This window comes from Prionailurus bengalensis, chromosome B2 (assembly GCF_016509475.1).
Source record: "Prionailurus bengalensis isolate Pbe53 chromosome B2, Fcat_Pben_1.1_paternal_pri, whole genome shotgun sequence".
Taxonomy (NCBI): domain Eukaryota; kingdom Metazoa; phylum Chordata; class Mammalia; order Carnivora; family Felidae; genus Prionailurus; species Prionailurus bengalensis.
Genome location: NC_057349.1, coordinates 129,721,715 through 129,736,450, shown reverse-complemented (window position 1 = coordinate 129,736,450; position 14,736 = coordinate 129,721,715). Strand labels below are relative to the sequence as shown.

Sequence of the window (14,736 nt, the reverse complement as noted above, 5' to 3'; positions counted from 1 at the left end):
AAAACAACAAAAAAGGAACAAAAAGCCTGACCATCACATGTTGGCAAGAACATAGAACCATGGGAAGTTTTAACCTTTGCTGGTGGGAGGGTAAACCACAGCAATTATTTTGGAAAGCTATTGCCACTGCCTAATTTAGCCGAACATTCCTACATTCTAGGACCCAGCAATCCCATTGGAAGGAATATATGCTAGAAAAAAGTCCTGGATCCATTTCCCTGAAGATGATACACGAATCTTCATAGTATATAGCTTGCGAATGTAAAATCTAGAAACTAAGTAATCAACAACTAAATGGATAATTACTTTGTGACTGATACATATGACAAAGTATTATATTTCAGTGAAAAAGAAAAATGATGGCCTAGTGCGTTAACCCAGATTCTTTGGTGTTGACTGAATGATGCAACACCCAGAAGTACAGCATATGACGTACTTAGCCTCCAAAACTGGCAAAACTAACAAATATACAGCTATTGTTTAGAGGTATAAATAAGGCGGTTAAACTCCTAAAAAGGAAAGAAAGGAAATAATTAAGACAAAAGTCAGGGTGGTGGCTATTCCTTTTTTTTTTTTTTAAATTTTTTAATGTTTATTTATTTTGGGGGTGGGGTATAAAGGGCAGAGAAAGAGGGAGACACAGAATCTGAAGCAGGCTCCAGGCTCTGAGCTGTCAGCACAGAGCCCGACACGGGGCTCGAACCCACAAACTGTGAGATCATGACCTGAGCTGAAGGCAGATGCTCAACCAATTAAGCCATCCAGGTGCCCTGGTGGTTATTCCTTATGGAAGGGAGAGAAATGCAATTGGGAAGGAGCACACAGAGCTCTTTTCAGGTACTAGTAATATTCAGGGATTAATAAAACAGGTCTCTTCCTTTTATTAGTTAAATGGTACATTTGTTTCACACATTCTTCACCATGTGATATAATTCACAACTAAAAAAAATAAAAAACCAAAATGCCAGAAGAATGTATACGACCAGAACTGAGATAGGGTTAGGGTTGAGAAAGAAATGTAATCTGTTGTTAACACTCACCCTAAAGACTGCACCTGACCTCAAGCCTCGTGTTTCTTTGTGAGGTGTCAGACAACACATGAGGTCATAAGTGAAGTCTACTGCTGCTGAACAGAGAGGGGAAAGTGCAGGAAGGAAGGCAAATAAAGCAGTGGAAACCACTCAGAATTACGTGTGAGGCAGTAAAGGGAAGAGCAAAGGGCTGCTGGTTGAGGGCTGTGATTAGGATAAAACACACTCAATAGTCTTAGCTGTGTTTCACATCAGCCCAACAGGGGCTCCCAGGGGGAGACATGTTTTTCACACCCCATGACAACTTGCCGGAGACCTGGATGTGAGGAGTAGGCAGCAGGCAAATGGCAGGCTCCCGCTGTCCACACCGTGCTTAATGAGATACCTTCAAGGCTCACCTCAAGGGTGGGAGGGGCTTGCCCCCAAATCTTCCCACCTTTCCCCTTTCCCTCTCTCAGGACTCCATGCACTCTGCGCTCACAGCACTTGTGTCCATAAGTATACCCTCTGACAAGAACACAAGGCTCTCAAGGCCAGGCATTCTTCTTCTTGGTAACCTAGGGAATAGCACAGGGCTGGACTTTACACAGGGAGCCTTAGGGGTGAGGGCAAGAAACCACAGTAAGTAGTTTACAGGCAATTCTTTGTAACCCATAACCTTGACATTTCCTTCAAGAAACAAGGCACTGATTATCAGTGAGCTTGACACGGACCTGAGTACCAATCTTCTTCATCCCCTCTGGCTTCCCTCAACCTGAGTGATTTTACCTGCCTTGGAGAAGCTTCTACCTTTAGGGCGTTCCTCAGCCTGTGCTCTCCATCCCAGCCGCAAGGGTCTCCTCCTTGCCTTTTCTACAAACATACATTCTCCTGCTGCTCCATTGATTATGCCCTACTATATCAGTTACTGGCCTTTTCTCCTATGTATTCAAACTTTCTTTTTCTTTTGGCCCCTTCTTTGTGGCATAAAAGATTGCTCAGGTATTTCTCGTATATATAAAAGCTTGCAGCCTCCACAATCATCACCGCTCAAGTGATTACCTCCTTCTATGGCTTCTCCTTCACAGCCAAGACTCTTGAAGTTTTATTTTATTTTCCTTTTCTCTACTAGTCAGACTTCCACCCACCAGACTGCTAAAACGTCCCCTCTAGCCACATGACTAACCACTTGTGACCTGATCTTCTCCTTCCTAGGCTATTGGGCTACGTCTTCTCCTCTTTCCCTACCTCACAGACATTTCTTCTTCATGTTCGACTGCCTCTTCACCAATGTTGGGTCCCTTGGGTGCTATTCTCAGCCTCCCTCTACTCTCTATTCTCATTCCAAACATCCTTCCTTTGTGATCATTTTCCTCCCTCATTTTCATTTCTTCTTATGAGCAGATGATTTCTGATCTATATCTCTGATACGTGCTTGAATGCAGCAGGTGCTTTACAGAATGAAACCTATTAAAAAGCTTCAGCACGGCATATAATCAAAATACTGAGCCCTAGCATTAAGACTGAATGTGGCATGAGTTTATTTGATACCAAATTTTGCTTAGAGACAAAAATTAGAAATCATTATTTGGGATATTAGGAAAACCCTAAACTGAAGAATTTGAAAACAAAAGGTTAGCAAAATTGTTTGGCTTTGGAACCATATTACTCATAAAATAGTCTTTCTCCATGATGGGACTCACTATACATTTCAAGTTTTTCTGGACTGTGAGCTATGATATAGATTAAGAGTTGGTAAACCATGGCCTGCAGGGGAAATCTGGCCCACCACCTGTTCTTGTAAAAAAAGTTTTATTGGAACACATATACATCCATTCACTTACCTGTTGTCTATGGCTGCTTTCAGACTACGACAGAGCTGAGCTATTGCAACAAAGACTATATGGCCCACAAAGCCTAAAATATTTACTCTCTGGCTGTTTGTAGAAAAAGTGTGTCAGCCTTCATATAGATCAATACCTTTTTCACTATTAACATATCCCTTGAAAATGATAACTTGTATAAATTATATTTTCTAAGAGTAAGGAAAAATCATGGCTGTGGAACTACCGTGCCCTCAATCCAGGTATGAATGCAGGCAGGTTACACGGTAACTAAGAACTCATTTTTTCTGAGACTTAGCTGAAAGAACTCCATTGCTATTCCTAAATGGATCACTTAAGTGGCTCAAATAACTAAAGGCAGAAAACTTTTGAGTTATGTGGTAATATCTAGCCTCCTGGGACGACTGAGTATGTGTGTGTTTGCGGGGTGAGGCCACACGGATATTGAAGCTTTGAGAAAAGCAATAAAATCATAAATAAAATCATGGCTAAAACCATGAGGATTTCTTGCCTTGTCTGCAGGTGTTAACCTGGCCCAGGGCTTGTCTGCCCGGCGATCGTAGTCAGGAGACTCGGTGACTTCCACATACTCATTAAACCGCAGGATCCTTCGAGCTTGGAGCTCGGCCACTGTAGGTCTCAGGCTGAGCTGCAGGGGGATAGGGAAAAAAGGACAAGTTCAGGAGACCATTTACAGCCTCATGGTGGCAAGTTGTCTATAGAGAACTTCAAAGTTATGGTTAAACAAGGTCACTTTCAGATATCCAAAAGAGAAAAAAAAGGCAGCAGCATCTTGGGAGTTTCTAATGAGAACCAGAAAGCAGTGTGCCCTAATTCTGAAACTATAAAAATCATCATTGTTAGATAGGTCACAGGCGTTGGCAGCCATCTGTGTTATGCTATTTTCCCCAACTTGCCTGGCATTGCGATAAAGGCACCTGTCATCCCTGACACAAGGAACACGAAGCCACGCAGACACAATAGCAATCCAGATATAGGATGGCTGGCTTGGAGACTGAATCATCCAGACAAAAGCACTGTAACTTTTCGAAATGAGATCTCTGTTCCTATTATATTAAACCTCTATATTCAGAAATGTACAAAGTTATGACAAAGAAATGGTCCGATGAAGGGCGTGTCTATGGTGGTCTTCTGGGAAAGACTAGAGACCCAGGCCCAGATTTGACATTATCCTGGTGGGAAAAGCTGCTGTGCAGAAATGCACAGGGGCACGGAATACATTCAGTGGGCCTTAACTGCTTAAAATAGGCTGAGACCTTTAAGACACTTCTAATAACTTGGATTCCTCCTATGGTCTTAGTCAAATTCAAATTTACAGTTATATTTAATCCACCCAGCCCGGTGTATTTGTTCTCCTCTCTTGGTCCTTTCCCAAGCCCAAGAATAAAGAGAGATGGCTCTGAGAGACTAAAGATTGCTGGGCCCTAGCTGACAGGCATGATCTACTCTCTGCTACTAAGGTTCATGCTTCTGTGGCCTCTCTCAGTCTGGAGATGCCATAGACCCAGGCCTCTTTTACCCATGGGGTCCATTTCCAGTATCTTTTTTACCCATAGATGTACTGTGTATACAGCCAGACCATTCATTGTCTAAGTGGTCTTCTTTGGAGAGGTTCCTTATGCATACAACCTCAATTTAAAAAAACTGAGCACCCTGACACACAAAAATGATGTTTGTGGAAAACAAACAAACAAACAAACAAACAAACACCCAAAAAACCTTTCCTGAGCCTCAGTGTCCTCTTGAGTAAAATCAGAGGCTGAAGCAGGTCAATGCTCTAACATTCAAGTCACTTGAGCACTCCTATAAGGGCCTGGGTCTACACTCTGAGTTCACTTGAGCTGGGGTATGGCAACCGTGACTCCTTCTAGCTTCATAAAGCCCTGGTAGGCAATGGACAGAGGGAGGAATGATCTAAATGGTTCCCTTATACTCACATGTTGTTCAATCTAGATTGCTAGCTTCTTACTGCCTCTCCAGGGCATGTGGGGGTAAGGAGGTAGAGAAACCACTGCCTCTGGGGAGTGCCCAAAAGGCAAGGGACCAGAGGCCACATGGGTCAGAAATTCTCCATCCAGTCTTGCCCTTTAGGACTGTGTTATTAGCGCGATGGAATGTTCTGTACCTATGGCAGAGAGCTCTGTAGAGTGGAGGGAAGCGGGAGTCAGGGGGTCAGGCCAGGCTCTGTTGCCTCCTGGTGGGGCCCAAATGGATTGACAAAAGATGACTGTGTATGGCAGAGGTGTGCATGGACAGTGAGGAGGGGCTATTCTTATTTGTAGCTGGTAACATAACAGCCACCGAATGCCACAAGAGCCATCTCTAGCAATTCAGTTTACAGGAACTTTGTCAGCTTGATCATTACTTGACATGTAGGATCTTTGAAAAAAAAAAAAAAAAGAGATGAATTAAGGATCTTTTTCCCTAAAAATGAAAACCAAAATCTCTTAAAATAGTCTCCAACTTTTCCATGGGAATGGAGTTTCTTCTGTATGCCTTAGAGTGCTTTTGCTGTGGACTCCCCAGCCATCTCAGATAAACGTGGGTCAGGTCACACACTTCACTGCAGATGTCATATTTTACTTATCCTGCCTTATCCAGGTGTGAAAGGTATAATCTGAAGAATTACAAGTAAATCTTTATATATTTGTATAAAGATTTATAGTGAAATATAATGAAAGATAAACTCTGATAGTGCTTAATTTTTCTGAAGACTATTGTTATTCTAACACAGAAAAAGCGATGACCCTGGTGTCAGATTTATGTTTTTATGAGTGGGTGGAAACAACAGTCTGAGTTTTGGAGGTAAGCCATTTGTCAAGTTAGGTAGCCCAGCAGCAGGCAGGTTGGGTACTCAAGTTCACTTAATAAATTCCTGACCCAGCTCACACATGGACTAGTGGCAGATCTTCAATTTAATATTTATGTAATATTTCCAAGACTACACAGAAGACGTGAGCATTTTAAAAAACTGTATATTGAAAAAAAATAAAAATAAAAAAAAATAAAAACTGTATATTGAAATGTTAATAATGGTTATCGCTGAATAAAAGACATTTGTGTGATTTTCTTTTCTTTTTTGTTCCTCTTCGCATTTAAACAAGTATTCACACAGATTACATGCTATATTCGTAATTGGTAAATGTAATTTAAAACTTTTGATTGTTAACTTTTCAAATTAGCATATCATGCAATCGTAAATATAAACATAATCCATATTATATGCATTCCATTGATCTTAATGTCTTTGATTAGGTAGTGAACTAATCGGAGTAATTATTCCTCAGTCTCAAATGTAAAGGCAGAGGGCTGATCTGCATTTAAATAATGAAGTATATCTCAAAACACACATGATCATTAACAGTCATGTTTTCATCACCTTTCTGCTGAGTCTGCGCTTAAGTTCCATTTTTGCTTCTTGTTCTTCCTCTTCATTCTTTTCTGTTTATGAATGAGGGTGGGGGAGGAAAGGCAGGAAGACTTAGTTACTATAAACGATTTTATAATCAGAAAAGTAGATCAGGCCACAACTATTGGACTTAGATAATGATCAAACACTCTGACATAAAAAGTTGTCAAAAGATTTTGCAGAAAGATCGAGCATTAATTTATATATTACTTTTTCTCCTTATGGGATCGGTTTCCTTACTGACTATAAACCTTTTTGCTTCCTGACTTCATATTGTGTTCTGAAAAAAACTATAAGGGTGTCCACACTCTGGTGAAAACCTTTCATTGCTGAACATCTCATGGGCTTATAAGCACAATTTATCAGAAGGCAGATAAAAACTTACTTCTGGATCTGGCCTTCACATAAAGATCTGAGACATATCAAAAGAGCAAATTAGAACCATCTGATGCATGTCTGAGTTGATTTCCATTCAAATCCAACCAAAATACTTGATTTTGTCTGCTTTGGTTTCCACAGTAGCAGAATGCAGTCATTTCTTTGGAGTCTGACTTCAAACCAGAATGTTCTGAATGGGGTTATTATGGTGTACTGTTGATGGAGATGATTTATTTTCTTGTGACTTGACTTTCCAAAGTCTTTTTTTTTTCTCTAGTGCTTCACCAAATAGTAAAATTTAACGGCCAATTTAATGAATGCTGTGCAACGGATGGGATTAAGAGAAAAATGACCAGGGATTTTAAAGAAATAAATACCCCTTCAGATCTTAATCATTACTTATTTGATGAACTTTTCTCTGTTGCTTCTAATAGCTCATCGTTTGTTTGATAACATGAGCATAGATTTTACTTCTTGGACACCAATGCTTACAAAAGATGATCTCTTAGAAGATGCTGTTACGAATTGTATTGAAGGAACATCACACAATACAAAAAGGCTCAACCAAAACGTTGAAAAAGAAAAGTCTGTTCTATGAAAAGATAAATTTATTTTAAAAATTCAAATAGACTTCTTACTACTAAGATTGTTTTTATAATGAATAAAACATCAGTATTCAATATTTGCACCGATTGTATTTGTTAGTTGAACAGGCTAAATTCTCTATTAACTTCCCATATCTGGACAGAGAAAAGTTTCCACATTCTTCCAAAATAATAATTTTAATTCATAAGAAAAGGAATGCTGAGTCTGGTTATTTAGACAAAGAGTAAATATAAGCTGAAATCACCCTGTGAGATAAGAAACAGGCAGTTAGTACACTTTCAGGAAGTGCCTGTATGTCAAACAAATTTTGTTATAATTCATATTTCCTCCTATGAAAATACTGTGGGTTTTTCTAATTGCTTCACAAAATATATATCCTTTGATATCCTTAAAATATGTCCTTAGGGTCAAATATTTACTTTATATGAGTTGGGCAAGGCATGTAGGTTATAAATTATACATAACAGACAAAAGCTAAATTTGTGGTTCATGTGATTCAAAGGAAGGCTTTACAAGGTCAGCCTTTAATGATATTACTAATAAAAAGAAAAATATAATCTTCAAAGCATTTTAGTCAATTCTTCCTATAAAGTGATTGTGCTATATTTTTAAAGGTACTTTTTTCAAAGACAGAAAAGTGGATATCTAATATGACTCAAAGCCAACAAATGCTTTAATTTTTGTGAGGGAATATTGGATAATTTCATATTATTAAGCATGCTGTACATCTGAGTGATAGCAAGTTACCTATTTAAAAAAAGAAGGGCCAACTGCAGTTGAGGAAGTTAAATAAACAGAATTCTACCTTGTGGGAATTCGTTTTTAACATCAGGAGCTGACTTCCTTACATATTTCCATATTTGAAATCATGCTTTTACCTTTTTAATTTTTTTAAGTTTTTTAATGTTAATTTATTATTTTTTTTTTTTAATTTTTTTTTTGATTTTTTTTTCAACGTTTATTTATTTTTGGGACAGAGAGAGACAGAGCATGAACGGGGGAGGGGCAGAGAGAGAGGGAGACACAGAATCCGAAACAGGCTCCAGGCTCTGAGCCATCAGCCCAGAGCCCGACGCGGGGCTCGAACTCACGGACAGCGAGATCGTGACCTGGCTGAAGTCGGACGCTTAACCGACTGCGCCACCCAGGCGCCCCAATGTTAATTTATTTTTTGAGATAGAGACAGAGTGTGAGCAGGGGAGGGAGGGAGACAGAGAGAGGGAGACACAGAATCCCAAGCAGGCTCCAGGCTCCGAGCCGTCAGCACAGAGCCCGACGCGGGGCTCGAACCCACAAACCGTGAGATCATGACCTGAGCTGAAGTCAGATGCTTAACCGGCTGGGCTACCCAGGTGCCCCTGAAATTGTGCTTTTAAAGAAGCTAAAGAAGGTAAGAGGTGGAGGGAAGTCAACATGACTGATCTTCTGAATCTTTTTAAATACTCGTAAAATCTCTTACAAAGAATCAAGGTCAAATCTTAGTTTAAAAAAACTCACTGAGTTGAAATGAAATGAAATGAAATGAAATGAAATGAAATTTAGTTATTTCTTTTTTGAGAGAGAGAGACAGACAGAGAGAGAGAGAGAGAGAGAGAGAGAGAGAGAGAGAGAGTGTACTGGTGAGCAGGGGGAGGGGAAGAAGGAGAGGGAGTGAGAGAATCTTAAGCAGGCTCCAGGCCCAGTGCAGAGCTGACGACACAGGGCTTGATCTCACAACTGTGAGGTGAGATCATGACCTGAGCTGAAATCAAGAGTGGGACTGACTCAGCCACCCAGACGCCCCTCACTTTTCTTTTTTAACGTTTTCTTTGTTTCTCTGTTTAGTAAAGGACTAATTGTACAGTAGGATGTACACCTTTCTGGTCACTCTAAATAGACTGGAGGGATATTCATGAAGGAAGTGACGTGACTCATTGACAAACCTTGCCTTTAGTAACTCCATCAAAGCAGGGGGGTGGATATTTCAGAGCAGTCACAGGAAGCATTTGCCATAAACACACAAACAACACATGTGGTTTAATAACCATGGGCACTACAGGAAACCTACCCAGCTAGCAAATGTTGCCCAGAGCATTTTAGGGATGAGCTAAAAGGAGAAGACAGAAAAGCACCAAAACATCAGCAACTGGAATATTATATTCCTGAGTCATCAATTCAGATAAACTAAGTTTAATAAAAGCCAAATATTTGCGGCACCTGGGGGGCTCCGTTGGTTGAGCATCTGACTCTTGATTTTGGCTCAGCTCAGGATCTCACGGTTTGTGAGTTCAAGCCCCACATGGGGCTCTGTACTGACACTGTGAAGTCCACTTGGGATTCTCTCTCTCCTTCTCTCTCTGCCCCACCTCACTCTCTCTCTCTTTCAAAATAAACAAATAAACTTAAAGCCAAATATTTTTTGTGGGTTTTACATGGTTTTATATGAAACCATGAAAATGAAAACATATTTATACACTTACTTTGAAATGCATAAAAAAAATAACATGGATCAATGTAAGGACAGATATGTGATAAAGCAAGATGTGATAAAATGTTAATAGTAGATTATAAATAGTACATGTATGGGTGTTTACTATAAAAATTTTCAACTTTTCTCTATATTTAAAAAATTTCATAATAAAATGTTGGGAAAAAATACAGCACTCAATGGCCTAATATATTTTTTCTCTAGAGAATATATAGCTATTGTCATAGCTAAACAGATCTGCATCTCCTATGCCTGCCCTGTAAAAGGTGTTCCATGAGTATCTCTTTTTCTGGTAGGCAAAAGTTGACCTTTCAAGCACCAGAACTTGCTTTCTATTTTAATAATATTAAGGACTTGGTTCTAAAATGTACAATTAAACCTAACTTTATAGTTTTGTTTTTTGTTTTTTGTTTAAAAAAGCCTAGATGCAGTAAAATAGGAAAGAGATGGAATAAGATGTGTTATGGTGACTGATAAATTAAGGAATAAAATGTGCCCTTGGTCTCCACTGAAAGTGAGATCTGCACTGACTGCCACCTGACTCATGTTTAATAAACTAATGATGAGCTTGGATTTGACAGCTGCTGAATTAGTTTACTCTGTGAATGAATTCCCTAGTCAAGATAAGATGACCCAGTTAAAATAAGTGTCCTTAAAAACAAACAAACAAACAAACAAAAATACTGGCGGTGCCTGGGTGGCTCAGTCAGTTAAGCGTCCAACTTCGGCTCGGGTCATGATCTCACGGTCCATGAGTTCGAGGCCTGCATCGAGCTGTGTGCTGACAGCTCAGAGCCTGGAGCCTGCTTCGGATTCTGTGTCTCCCTCTCTCTGCCCCTCTCCCGTTCATGCTCTGTCTCTCTCTGTCTCAAAAATAAGCAAACGTTCCAAAAAAAAAAAACAAAAAAAAACAAAAAAAAAACAAAACCACACCATCTCACACACAGACTTTTTTTAAATAGCAGTCAATCATACTGCTTTTGAACAAAAGCTGGACATGAAATAAACACACAAAAAAGAGTCATCTATGTGGAAGAACCCAGAGGCACACAGGGGCTGAACACAGTATTGTAAGCTATGCCATTCAGTTCCCTGGGACCGCTCAGTGGATTGCTCTGGATGACCTCTACCAGTTCTCTTTTCTGCTTCCCTTGGCCATACAATATTATGTCAGGAGATCGTAAGCCAGTTATCAGCCTCTCCAGACTGGAAATGTGTCTTTTGTTTCCAGAATAAGCATGGTTAGATAAACTAAGAAGGAAGTAAAAAAAGGACTGGAATCAAATCTGAAGTTGACTTTGGCGTTTCCCTCTTCCCTGAACCTCCAGGAAAATGGGGTATAGACGCCAAGACAGCACTTAAGATCAATGTGTGATAAATTTCTACATCTATGAAATAGTTCCTCAAATAACCAAACAGCAATGTGGTTTGGCACCATTTGTCTCAAAGAAGCAGAAAAGAATTACCCAGAATTCGCTCTTCCTTTTTTTATCCCCCCCCCAGGTATTGCATCAGGCATCCAATAAGGCATAATCTTTGTGTTTTAGGAGCTTACGGTCTGCTCTTGAGCTTACCTAAAATTTAGTTCAAGAAATATTTTCCAGGGACCTACTATCAAAAGCCATGAGCTTTTTTGGTTTTGTGTTGTTGTCAAAATTAAATGTTGCTTTCATCCTTCCTCAGAAAACTAAAACACAATTTTATTTGCTTTTCTACCCATGACTTTTTCCATCTCTGTACTGGCTCTTCTACATACTGATGGTCACGTTAAGCCCTTCTTTGGGTTCTATTCCAGTTTTGCTCACAAACGGCCAGAAAAAAGCATTCCAAGGAAAGAATCCCATAGACTCAGTTCCTCTCACTGTTCAGTCTTCTTTGTTGGGTTGTCTTAGTAATGGCAAGTATAGTATAAACGTATCATTAAAATCTTTCATTCCTGGGGTACCTGTGTGGCGCACTCAGTTAAGCATCTGACTCGATCTCAGCTCAGGTCAGGATCTTGAAGTTCATGAGTCTGAGCCCCGCTTTGGACTTTGTGCTGATGGTGTGGAGGCCTGCTTGGGATTCTGTCTCCCTCACTTCTCTCCCCGCCCCTTTCTCTCTCAGAATGAATAAATAAACTTAAAAAAATTCTTTCATTCCTTAGGGAAAGAAAACAACTCAGATTGAAGAATGGGGATCATCCAGACAAGAATTACCTCTAAAAGCCTGATTGAAAAAGATTTCCAGCATGCCCGCAGCTCATTGCTATTGTAGTACTATCCGGAGCTCTGCCCAGCCCTGATGTTTTTATATTTCATACAATAAAAAGCTCTTCTGAAACTGGGTTAATAATATATAAAACTGCATCTAGGCTCAACTTAAAAATATCCATTACTTAAGTCACTGTGGTTGGTAACCACATGGACACAGTATATAATGACAAACTGTGCTTCTATTAGTTTTATAGCTTTAACATACGAACTCCAATGAAGTTCTACTGGACTAGCGAGTAAGAAGTAAAGTCAAAGAAAACAGAAGGGAAAAGAGAAAGGGAAAATGAAGTAGGAAAATGAATGGAGAACTCCTTAACTCCTGAGAAATTATAAATAACTCAAAAGGGAAACAGAGTTATCATAACAAAGGAAAATGAAAAGGGCTCAAGAATTTCTTTTACCATAATTCTGTTTTAAATGGAGTCATTTGTTAAACCTGGCAACAAACTGTATTATTAATAATAATATAGGAATGTTTGATTTATTTCCTTGGGGATTCTTTGGCTTTTTCTTTGACATTTATTTGCAAGCAGACTAGAGCATTTTCTTCTATGTAACATTTGGGTAAAAGAATACATGGATATATTTCATCTTTCTTAAAAACAACTGTCACAACCATGACTCTGGTCTGGGGGATATCAGGCTCAAAGCCATAAAATGAAATACAACTTTCAAGAAATTATTTTTTTAATTCTACTTATTTATTTTTAGAGAGCTAGAGAGAGAGAGCGCACAAGTAGGGAAGGGGCAAAAAGAGAGGGAAAGAGAATTCCAGGCAGGCTCCAGGCTATCAGCATGGAGCCCCACATGGGGCTCGATCTCACAAACCGTGAAATCACGACCTGAGTGGAAATCAAGAATTGGGTGCTTAACTGACTGAGCCATCCATGCACCCCATTTTTTAAATTATCTGGAAATGTGATCTAAGCAGGCCATTTTAATCATTCGTGAATAAACATGGAGGTTTCCTACTGATAAATGGATCATCTCTGAAGGAAGCTTGTTAATGGTTACATGAGAAATCACCAAATAAGATAAGATACTCACGTTTTAGGATATTTCTTTGCTCTAATTCTTCAGTTGTGGGCCTCTGGCTAAGTCTCCTATGATGACAAAAAGGATATATTGTAGGTTACAAACAAGACCTCCTTGATGCGAAATGTGAAATAAAATAACAAAGAAAGCTTTAGTCTTTTCCTGTTTGGGGAAACACAAATCCATTTTACACCTACAAAATAAAAGTCTCCATTCTGTTAGTCTGGAGACTAAAGACTGTCTGAGACTGCTACCTACTCCCCTGATCCAGTCTTCCTCCTCTCTTTTAGATACAGAACCTCCTGAGCTGTGGCTGTGGTCCCCCAACTACAGACTTCTCCCTCCCCAGCCGCAAGGTGCAGTTTTGCGACTGAGTCCCTGCAATGGGATATGAACAGAGTGGTATCTGTAACTTCTGCTTTTTACCCTTAAAATGACTGTGTATTTCCTTTTCTTTTTTTCCTTCTTCCATGGGCTAGAACTCAAACATGGTCATGTGAGCCAGCTTGGATCACACAGATGAGAATATCCATGGGGATGGAAAAGCAATAGGACAGAAAGAATCTGAGTGTCCAGCTAACTCTAAGGAGTGGGTGGGGAGTCCCACGCATCCTGGAGAGTCCACCTACCTCTGGACTGTTCTGTGGAAAGGAAATAAACATGTGGAAGTGTCTTATTTGGACCACTGCACTTTTTGGTTTCTGCCAGAATAGCTTAGCCTATCTCCTAATTAACATACAGATCATTAGAATATAAAGAAGTCTTCTGCTGAAGAGTTCATACTAACTCAAAAGATGGTTGATCCACACTGGACAGTGCAGTAATTCCCGTGAAATACTGCTTTTGTGACCTCAAATGGATTTATAATACATGTAGTAGAGTTATTTTAAGATATATGGACCCTTCCCACCTGCTTTTGAGAAAAGCAGGCTCATTTAAAAAACAATTTTTTTTTGAGAGAGGGAGCGAGCGCATACATGTGCGTGCAATCGGGCGAAGGGCACAGGGAGAGGGAGAGAGAGAGTCTTAAGTGGTCTCCATGCCCAGCAAGGAGCTCAACTCGGGGCTCGATCTCATGACCCTGAGATCATGATCTGAGTGGAAATCAAGAAGCAGGTGTTTAACCAACTGAGCCACCCAGGTGCCCCAAGCCAGGTTCATTTGTGACTAGTAGCTACCTATTTGTAAAGAAAAGCTGAATGTCCTAACGACTCTTTATACCTTTTCTTCGTCTTGTTTACAATGTTAATTTGTTGTTAATTACAGAAAAAATTTCTTCCGGAGGTAGGTTGAGTTTGCACAAATTAAACTAATGTATATGAGATGTAATCTTACTTAAAGATACCATGAATTATAAATGTTCCAGCTGTGGCAGAAATGGCGTGAGGAACTGAAATCAATGTTATTTTAAAGACCTCATTAAAAATTTTGTTAAAGTTTAATTTTCATCAGAGCTACCTTGGAAGTAACTTGCATAATTGAGCTTACAAAAGAACCCAGTGAACTACCATGCCAACCAGCCATGTACCCTGTTACACATCTGCACTGTCTCATCCACCAAAGACATCATCCTTCTTTTGTTTATGGGGTTTCCTCCCTCAGGAATACCTTTCTCTCTTTCTCTACCTACAGAAATCGTACAAATGACTAAAATAGTACCCTTCGGTTGGGTGTTTGACCTGTCCTATCCTGTCCTGTGAATTCTCTGCCC

The 14,736-nt window shown here is 39.7% G+C and overlaps 1 protein-coding gene across 8 annotated transcripts in view; it reads right to left on the bottom strand.

Annotated features, from left to right (window-relative positions):
* Positions 1-14,736, bottom strand: part of PHACTR2 (phosphatase and actin regulator 2) — a 196,947-nt gene that overhangs the window by 26,832 nt on the left and 155,379 nt on the right. For all 8 annotated transcript variants that reach the window (XM_043592506.1, XM_043592503.1, XM_043592505.1 and 5 more), the window contains 3 exons: positions 13,038-13,093; positions 6,255-6,316; positions 3,366-3,503 (listed from right to left, as the gene is read on the bottom strand). In XM_043592506.1, the coding sequence (XP_043448441.1) occupies positions 3,366-3,503; positions 6,255-6,316; positions 13,038-13,093 (256 nt within the window). The remainder of the gene's footprint in view (positions 1-3,365; positions 3,504-6,254; positions 6,317-13,037; positions 13,094-14,736) is intronic.